The 9,559-nt window shown below is 36.7% G+C and overlaps 2 protein-coding genes across 3 annotated transcripts; one reads left to right on the plus strand and one right to left on the minus strand.

Annotated features, from left to right (window-relative positions):
• Positions 1-791: 791 nt before the first annotated feature.
• On the plus strand, positions 792-3,803 carry LOC107004415 (heat shock cognate 70 kDa protein 2-like). Its single transcript, XM_015202614.1, has 2 exons — positions 792-1,109; positions 1,728-3,803. Exons 1-2 carry the CDS (start codon positions 896-898, stop codon positions 3,461-3,463), a joined length of 1,950 nt encoding a protein of 649 aa, XP_015058100.1. The 5' UTR covers positions 792-895; the 3' UTR covers positions 3,464-3,803.
• Positions 3,804-3,989: 186 nt separating this feature from the next.
• Positions 3,990-9,319, minus strand: LOC107004416. 2 transcript variants are annotated; one of them, XM_015202616.2, is made up of 3 exons: positions 9,217-9,319; positions 4,473-4,655; positions 3,990-4,397 (listed from the first exon to the last, which is right to left on the minus strand). In XM_015202616.2, exons 2-3 carry the CDS (start codon positions 4,641-4,643, stop codon positions 4,326-4,328), a joined length of 243 nt encoding a protein of 80 aa, XP_015058102.1. In that variant the 5' UTR covers positions 4,644-4,655; positions 9,217-9,319; the 3' UTR covers positions 3,990-4,325. The 2 variants fall into 2 exon arrangements, with proteins under 2 accessions (XP_015058102.1, XP_015058101.1); XM_015202615.2 differs by having other exon boundaries at positions 4,473-4,659.
• Between the last annotated feature and the right edge of the window lie 240 nt (positions 9,320-9,559).

A 9,559-nucleotide genomic window follows, 5' to 3' on the forward strand; every position in this document is an offset into this window, starting at 1 on the left:
ACGTATGACAAAACTCTTAGCTTTAATAAGCTACTTAAAAAAGGCAATCCAAACACCTCCTTAAAAATGTCCCTCCACTTAATAATTTAGTTAAGAAAAATGTTTACTCAATAGTTTAACCTACTTTGAATATTTCTTACTAATGATACTTTCTTTTATTAACAAATACTTATCCTATTTTAATTCAAAAAATATCAAGAAATAAATATTTTTTATTTTATTGAAAAAAAATTCGCTATTTGAACTAAAACCAATGATAGAGTTACCATGATATATATATATATATACATACATTATCAGTCACAAAGATATATGAAATATTTTATTTTTAACTCATAAAATGAAACTAATAAAAAATTTATTTTCTACAAATTTATTAATATTAAAAGAAAAGAAACTAGAATAAAGTTATTTAAAAATAATATTTATATTTTTTAAATAATAATTTTATTAGAAAAAAATGATATTTCTAACCTATTAAGTAATAACATATGCATTTTTGACTAGACTATTAGTGGCACAGATATTTTAAAACTAAATTAGCGAGAACAAAATTATTAATCGACGATATTTTTAATCTATTTGTCGATCCTTTTTTTTCCCAATAGTTATATTGAAACCACAAAATTTGAAAAATATTTTACAAGTGCTACGTGGCAGCACGTAAGTGGAAGTCAGTTTTAGGGGGACCATAAAGCGAGTGGTTAGTTTAACCAAAAGACCTATTCGCCCAATGAAATAGGAATAAAAGAACATTCTAGAACAAATGACCACACTCCATTTATACCTCTCTTTCTTCTCTTCAAACCCTAAATTCATTTTCTACTCTCTTCTTCTTTCAACAGCCGCCGTCTAGCATTCGTTTGATACATTTTTTTGGTTTTTTTCCGTCGTCATGGCCGGGAAAGGTGAAGGTCCGGCGATCGGTATAGATCTAGGAACTACTTACTCTTGCGTTGGAGTTTGGCAGCATGATCGTGTTGAGATTATTGCTAATGACCAAGGGAACAGGACGACTCCTTCTTACGTTGGTTTTACTGATTCTGAGCGCCTCATTGGTGATGCTGCTAAGAATCAAGTCGCCATGAATCCTATTAACACCGTGTTTGGTAAGTTTTTACGTTTCAGATCTGTCATTTAGATCTTACATTTTTGTTTTTTTAAACTTGTGTTTTTGTTGATTATTAGTAGAGCTGTTGTTTTGAACTAATGCTGATGCGATTTGTATCGATTTGTTTATATCTGGAGTTGTAGTCATGGACTTTGTTTGATTGGATTTACTTATATTATTACTATTATTTCTGTTGGGAGCACTGTCAATTTAAATGTCACAGATCTCGTTTGATATAGGTGACTGTTCTAGAATTGTTTTAGATCTGCTTTGTTTCAAAGCAATTGTTGATATACGAGTTTGAGCCAGTAGTAGATAAGTACCACTAGATTAAATACATGAAATCGAGTTGGATTATATGGATGCAGCTACATTTGCTTGTGTTTTAATGGTAATTTCATCATCATGTTTGTATGCCATTGCTATAGCGTCTTCCATCTGAATATGTCATCGTTATGAAGACTTTGTAACCTGATAGTTTGCTTTATTGTGTTCATGAATATGTGTTATTCTATTGACCTTTTCAATTCCTGAATCTGAATATGCTGTTCGTGTTCTGTGTATGTGAATATAAATATTTGAGTTAATAATGGTTTCTGCGTTTTTACAATGGCAGATGCCAAGCGTCTTATTGGAAGGAGGTTCAGTGATGCCTCTGTACAGAGTGACATCAAATTGTGGCCTTTTAAGGTTACTCCTGGACCTGGTGACAAGCCAATGATTGTTGTTAACTACAAGGGAGAAGAGAAACAGTTTTCTGCTGAAGAAATCTCTTCCATGGTTCTTATTAAGATGAAGGAAATTGCCGAGGCCTTCCTTGGGTCAACAGTGAAGAATGCTGTGGTTACTGTGCCTGCATACTTCAATGACTCGCAACGTCAGGCTACTAAGGATGCTGGTGTCATATCTGGCTTGAATGTCATGCGTATTATTAATGAGCCCACAGCAGCTGCCATTGCCTATGGTCTTGACAAAAAGGCCACTAGTGTTGGTGAGAAGAATGTTCTTATCTTTGATCTCGGTGGTGGTACCTTTGATGTGTCCCTCCTCACTATTGAAGAGGGTATCTTTGAGGTGAAAGCCACAGCAGGAGACACTCACCTTGGTGGTGAAGATTTTGATAACAGAATGGTGAACCATTTTGTCCAGGAATTTAAAAGAAAGCACAAGAAGGATATCACCGGTAACCCTAGGGCCCTTAGAAGACTGAGGACAGCTTGTGAAAGAGCAAAAAGAACTCTTTCCTCCACTGCCCAGACAACAATCGAAATTGATTCCCTATATGAGGGAGTTGACTTCTATTCAACCATTACTCGTGCCAGATTTGAGGAGTTAAACATGGATCTTTTCAGGAAGTGTATGGAGCCTGTAGAGAAGTGTTTGAGGGATGCCAAGATGGACAAGAGCTCTGTACACGATGTTGTTCTTGTTGGTGGTTCCACCAGAATTCCCAAGGTACAACAGCTGTTGCAAGACTTCTTTAATGGAAAGGAGCTTTGCAAGAGTATCAACCCAGATGAGGCTGTTGCCTATGGTGCTGCTGTTCAAGCTGCCATTCTCAGTGGAGAGGGTAATGAGAAGGTACAAGACTTGTTGCTTTTGGATGTCACCCCTCTATCTCTTGGATTGGAAACTGCTGGAGGAGTCATGACTGTCTTGATTCCAAGGAATACCACCATTCCTACCAAGAAAGAGCAGGTGTTCTCTACCTATTCTGACAACCAGCCTGGAGTGTTGATTCAGGTTTATGAGGGTGAGAGAGCAAGGACCAGAGACAACAACTTGTTGGGTAAATTTGAGCTCTCTGGTATTCCTCCTGCTCCTAGGGGTGTGCCTCAGATCACGGTCTGCTTTGACATTGATGCCAATGGCATCTTGAACGTCTCAGCTGAAGACAAGACCACTGGACAGAAGAATAAGATCACTATTACCAATGACAAGGGTAGGTTATCAAAGGAAGAAATTGAGAAGATGGTCCAGGAAGCAGAGAGGTACAAGGCAGAGGATGAGGAGCACAAGAAAAAGGTTGAGGCCAAGAATGCACTTGAGAACTATGCCTACAACATGAGGAACACTATAAAAGATGATAAGATTAGTTCTAAGCTTAGTGCAGACGACAAGAAAAAGATTGAGGATGCCATTGATCAGGCAATTTCATGGCTTGATAGCAACCAGCTTGCTGAAGCTGATGAGTTTGAAGATAAGATGAAGGAACTGGAGAGCCTATGTAATCCCATAATTGCAAAGATGTACCAGGGTGCTGGTGGTGAGGCAGGTGCACCTATGGATGATGATGATGCTCCTCCAGCTGGTTCTACCGGTGCAGGCCCCAAGATTGAGGAGGTCGATTAAGTGTGAACAGTTCTAGTTTTATTCTCAGTATAAACTATTCTATTATATTTGGTACTTTTTTATGTTTTTGCTATATCGGTTTCGTCTATTTATTAAGCTGTTGAATGTTGATGGCTCTTTATATGAGTTCCATCGATTTTGAATTTTAAATGACTATCCGTTGTTTGGAAACTCTTAGGCTGAAATTGTCTTTACAATCTGGCCTACGACTTTGTATTATTGGTCTATATTTTCCAAGTTAATAGCGTGGAAAAGATATTCTAATTCTGGAATAGTTATTGAATGTAAACGTGTATTGCTAGAAAGATATTTGAGAATGGGAAAGAAATAATTGTTACAACTTTTAAGTGTTTTTTTTTCTCATTTATAGTAGTATTAAACAAAACATTGTCGAGACCTCTATTTCCTTTTCTCGAGTAACCAATTTTCTTGTATGACAACAATCTACTTTTTATATAATGAATGATAACAATTTGTTTTATAAAAATGGAACAAGTATTGTTTTTGTCATCACAAAATAGTATCATAGTCTATAGACGGAGGGAGGTGTACATTTCTAATCTGAAATGACCCATTTTTGAGTTGTAAAACAAATGATAGTAAGCCAAAAAAAGCAATTCCATTTCTGCTTAGCACAAGTTTCTGCACTTCAATAAGACGAAAAGAAACAATTGATCAGGTCCACAAGGACAAAAAACAATAGCATCGCGCAACTGCCTTTTGAGTCTGAATTCGTGCTATATTTGATCAAGTATTACAGACCATCTCAGAAAAATGACGTTCATCAAGAACTTGGAGAAACCAACCACCTCTGTATCTAATTTCAAAGCATGCCCATCTGCAACGACACTCTCGATTCAAGTTACTTTCTTCCCCTGCTAAGCCTCTGCAGATGATAATTGATGCTACCCCAGGGCTTTCTGTTTTTGCCACTCTGCACAAAAGGTAATGCAATGTGAAAAAAGAGGACTTAATAGCCATATGCACTATTCAAGGCATCCAAAATTACCTGAGCTTCCATGCAGGTACTCAAAAGTGACTTTTGCCTGCCACATTTCTCATCCTTGTTGTGATTTAAAGTCAAACAATTAAGAAACGAGACCATTTCTTTCGCACAAGGTTTCTGAAGACTTCCAAAGTTCCTTGGGTTAATATACAAGGTGCCAGCTTTGCGTCCCATACTTCCTCAGATCTATCTAAATATAAAGAGGACGTTGTTAGACATGGCATTAGAGGAAAACAAAATCAGCATAATCAACAGGAAATATTCAAATAATGTTTTGAATATAAAGAGGACGTTGTTAGACATGGCATTAGAGGACGTTGTTAGACGCTGCAAGTTGCACCATTAGATGCTCTTCAGAGTCAGGCTAGCCTTTTCACTCGTGAAATATTCAAATAATGTTTTCTTTTTTTTACAGAAAGCACATTCAAACTTCACAGTGACAGTAATTTGGCTGTGAACAGTCAGATTATTGCCTTAATTGTTTCTAGAAAGGCTACAATGTTTTCCTACCCTGCAAAGTTGGAAGTAAAGCTTATTTCAAGTATTTTCTGCAACAATTTTATCAAACAAAATACTTTCATTTGACAGACGCTTGGCAGGTCATGCTTTTAACTTCGGTAACCTGATAGCTTCTGCAAACTAGCTACTACTATAGAACTTCTAGACCACAACCAATGCAACTAATCTGCCTCTTTCTCATGGCTGCTAGACTTTCTTCTACCTACAACAAAAGACCCAGTGTAATCCCACTTGTGGTTTGGGGAGGGTGGTGCGTATGGAGTCTTATCTCTCCACCTTGTGGAGATAGAGATGCTTGACTTTTTTCTACCTATTGTTTCTATTTTTTAGCGCATTTCTGACGAGGGTAATTACACTTTACTGGATCTACGCTTCATCGCAAGGTTTCCCACCAATGAACAGAATGGTATCCAATATCTCCACATGCTGAGGGAAGAGTTACTGTTACTTTCCAGGGGATAGAGATTTCTAAGTCTATTAGTTTGACAAGAGTGACAGACTGATCAGTTGCTTCCCATGAACTGTTCACCGCAAAATCATACTTACAGAAGTAAATATCATGTTCTGCTTACAACACAACCCTCAAGGCAATAATAAGAGCTTTTTCTCATAGTAAAGGATATTGGGAGCCCATATTCTTTCTCCCAAGTTAGTTATGAAAGATTTTAGTGCCTAAAGTTTCAAATGCAAAAATTATTTCAAAAGTTGAAACTCAACTCATTGCCTTTAGTTAATAGAGATTTTGAACTCTCCGAGCATGGGAGATTTTTATACATTACAAAAATTCAATGACAATTAGTTCTTTTTTGATCCATGACACCAGGTAAACTAAGCCACAACTCACAAGTCTAACATTATGTTTAAGACAAAGAGTGATCACAATGCGAGGCCTCTCATCTCCTCCATTTGCTTAGGGGTGAAACCAACTCTGTTTCCAGAACTTTTAACCAACCAACTAGATCCAATATAAGAAATAAAACCAATCATGTCAACCTATTAAAGTAGATTTTGGAAAATGATAGGTAATCTTTCTATCCCCGCCAAGTGAGGTAGAATAGGTGACATTGACAATAATAAGAAAATGAAAAACGTCCTCCTGCATTTGCTAGTAAAGGCAGACACAACAACTATGTCTTAATCCCAAACAAGTCTATATAAAGCTTGAATTGTATCATCATCACATCAATTAGAGATAAACTGGAAAACCAGTGATATATATAATAATATTAAAAGTACTCTAACAAGACTACATAATATTCTGCACTAGTAAATGTCACCTATATGGATTTTTTTCTTCTTTATGCCCTACCTTTAGCCAAATCTGCATTGATCTCAAAAATATGCAGGTCTTACAAGACAACTTTTCTCCCATGTAATTTTAAATCTGTCTTGTTCAATCTTAACACCTTTACTAACAACAGCATCACACATACAGACTGGCGCATCAGTAGATCGATGCATGCAGGACATGACAAAGCAATCTCAAGTGACATTCTCTTGTTCTATCCTAACTGCGTGCTATTTTCACCTCCTAGCAACTATGGTCATTTTCATCTTATCTGATTTTGTATGGCTGCACGTCCATCTTAGCATCCACACCTCTACAATACTCATCTAGTGAGCATGTTGGATATGATGCATGCATGCAAGATATGACCAAATCATCTCAAGCAACTTTCTCTTATTGTATCCTCATGGCATGCTACTTTTACCTTCTAGCAAATATGGTCATTTTTTATCTTTTCTAACTTTGTATGGCCGCACATCCATCTAAGCATCTGCATCTCTACAACACTCAACCAGTGAATATGTTGGATTATAACATTCCAACAATCACTACCATATCACACTGCTCTGATAATTGTTCAGTAAAACTTCAATTTACTTCAGTAGCCATCCTTATATCGCATAACTACTCATTAGTCTATAACGCGAGAACCCTTTCGTATTTTTACAAGTTAGGATACTAGACAATCAACAATCAACCACCACAATAACTACCTAACTGGTGCTTCAACATTACTTTTGTAAAAGAGTTGGATTGATAACTTAAAGGATTATTTCCAGCAAGACATATCCTTTAAGGTTGGCAGTTCTATGGTATTTTGGACAGATAAATGGCTTGGTGACTCCACTTTGTAAGTCATGTACCCATCTCTTTTCCTATTAGCCATTAATCCCAACTCCACAGTGGAGCAAACCAGATCAAGCAACACACGGGATGTTCAATTTAGAAAGCATTTGCAAGATTGGGAGCTATATGATGTATTTGACCTTCTGAGAAGATCAAACGGTTGTTCAGTTGATAGCCAATGCTCTGACAGATGCAGTTCCAAGGAGAATATATACAGTGTAAAGGTAGGTAATCGCAGAATGAAGTTATTGACCTATGGCCCTGGAGGCTGGAAGTTAATTTGGAGAACAAAATTACCCCCAAGGTAAGTAGTTTCACTTGGATAGCACTGAAAGGGGCCATCCTGACTCAAGACAATCTATGTAGAAACTTTCAGCTTGGTGGATAAAGTTTACATGTGCTAGTCAAGCTTAGAGTCTATCAACCATCTTTTTTTGCACTGACAGTCGCTGGAACATGTTCCTATCAGTTTTTGGTTTCAGTTGGGCACAACCCCAGAGTATCAAGGAGGCAGATGAAAGTTGGGAGCTTTTGGAAAGTCAGCAAAGCCATCAAGAACATCTGGCGAATGATCCTAAGTTGTAATTTTGGTGTGTGGGCAGAAACTAATAGAAGGTGTTCTTTATGGGGTTTCAACTCCTAACTCAATCTTTAAGGCTAGGTGTCTGCTACATCTTTTCCATTAAAGTAATTATATTCTCCTGCAAATGATGTTGTTTCTTTTGTAGATCTCATTGGCTCTCTGAGCCTGGCTTAACAGCCTACTTTTGCTTTTGGTTAGCCTGGACCTATAGAACTTTGTCTTTGAAGCTAACATCACTTTAGTATTCTTTGCATCTTCTAGAGGCCAGCAAACAACATTTTACTTCATTGAGAAAAAAGAGTTGGATTGAACTGACAACTCAGAAAGGGTTCAACTAACACGAGAAAATTGAATTTTTTGACTCCGTTCAACTTGTGTGGGTCTATAAAAATTATAACTTCAATAAACGACGGATGGTGCAAGCTAAAATCTAAAGAACACTGAGTACAACACCAAGGTTTTCTCATACTCATGTCTTCTTATGGTTGACTTATTGCCTATTTACAGAATTCACATTCCTCAATGTTTCTCAAACAAGTCGGAGATCACCCATCATAATCAAAGAACTAAATTTACCCATTTGAGGTACTAATTTAAAGCTTCACAGTAAAAACTTTTCTTAAGAATCTACAACCATTTATCAGATATTATTTGACCTCTAGGCTTTAACAATGTCATCCCCAAGTTTATCGTCCATCAATGATATGACACGGAAAGCTTCATTTATAGTCTCACAATTAGAATTGGCTTCATGTATCAGGAGAAATCACCATTCTGAGAAATCAATGTGTGGAGAGTTGTCATGTGGATAGACAAAAGAAGCAGGATATCAAATGTATAGTACTTACTTGGGTGTAACCTAAAGGACAAAGAAATCGTTTAAAACTATGGGATAGAGACAAAAAAAGAACTAAGTTGTTTATCCCCATCCTCCTAAACATTTTCCAGCAGAGGTTACGCGTTATTTGTGCTAGCAGGAGGTAGCAATTTTCTGATCGAATAATCTAAGAGCATGCAAGCTACCACAAACACCTCTATTACGAAAAATGCTACTGAATAAGTAGTAGCATGTGAACTAGAACAACAAGCTAAAGTATTTCTGATATTTACAGAACAGGCATATAAACTATCATTCGGTTGAGGTTATCCCACTCCCCCTTCTTCTTCAAGAACTAATAATTGATTGCTACATAAAAAACAATATAATAATATTTCTAGTGTATACAGTTTCTTCATTATTAGAGAAATCAACTATAAATTCTCAAACATAAGAACCTCGAAAAAAAACTAAAACCTAGAATCTTAGTAGTGTAAATTTATGAATTTCACCTAATATTACAATGATAAAGGTGCCATATTTTTATGTTCTGATCAATAATTCATTTGACAAGCAGTTTCCATCGGCAAAAACTCAAATCTAGATTACGTAACTTGGGAAGAAAATAAGCAAAAAGCATTTAAACATAATGATAACAAAGCAGTACATAAAAGGGATCTGGAGAGTTTCTTACAAGTAAATTAGCCGGAGAAAATGAGAGGAGCGAGTTCGCCGGAGATGGAGAGTCTAGAAAGCTCGCCGTGAGGGAGGAGATGGAGAGTCGGAGGAAAATAACTAGTAACATATTGGGCCGAAAATCTATTGGGCTTTCTGTTAATTCTATACAATTGTTATTAATTTTAGCCCATTAGTTTGAAACCCATAAGTCCATTTGAAAGTATACCCAAACCCAATAACTTTAGGAGTGAATGAGGAACTTTCGAAAATGGTTATAGTTTAGGTCCATTATAGAATTTATAGTTATAATTTGCTTAATTATGATTTGTACAAAGGTAAGCGAGATTGGGAGGGGGGGG

This window comes from Solanum pennellii, chromosome 11 (genome assembly GCF_001406875.1).
Source record: "Solanum pennellii chromosome 11, SPENNV200".
NCBI lineage: Eukaryota > Viridiplantae > Streptophyta > Magnoliopsida > Solanales > Solanaceae > Solanum > Solanum pennellii.

Excerpts from the sequence above, each read along its gene's own strand:
- LOC107004416 (XM_015202616.2), bottom strand. The coding sequence starts at position 4,643 with ATGGGACGCAAAGCTGGCACCTTGTATATTAACCCAAGGAACTTTGGA. Across the intron at positions 4,398-4,472 it reads GTACCTGCATGGAAGCTCAG|AGTGGCAAAAACAGAAAGCC; the intron begins GTAATTTTGGAT and ends CCTTTTGTGCAG.
- LOC107004415 (XM_015202614.1), top strand. The coding sequence starts at position 896 with ATGGCCGGGAAAGGTGAAGGTCCGGCGATCGGTATAGATCTAGGAACT. Across the intron at positions 1,110-1,727 it reads TCCTATTAACACCGTGTTTG|ATGCCAAGCGTCTTATTGGA; the intron begins GTAAGTTTTTAC and ends TTACAATGGCAG.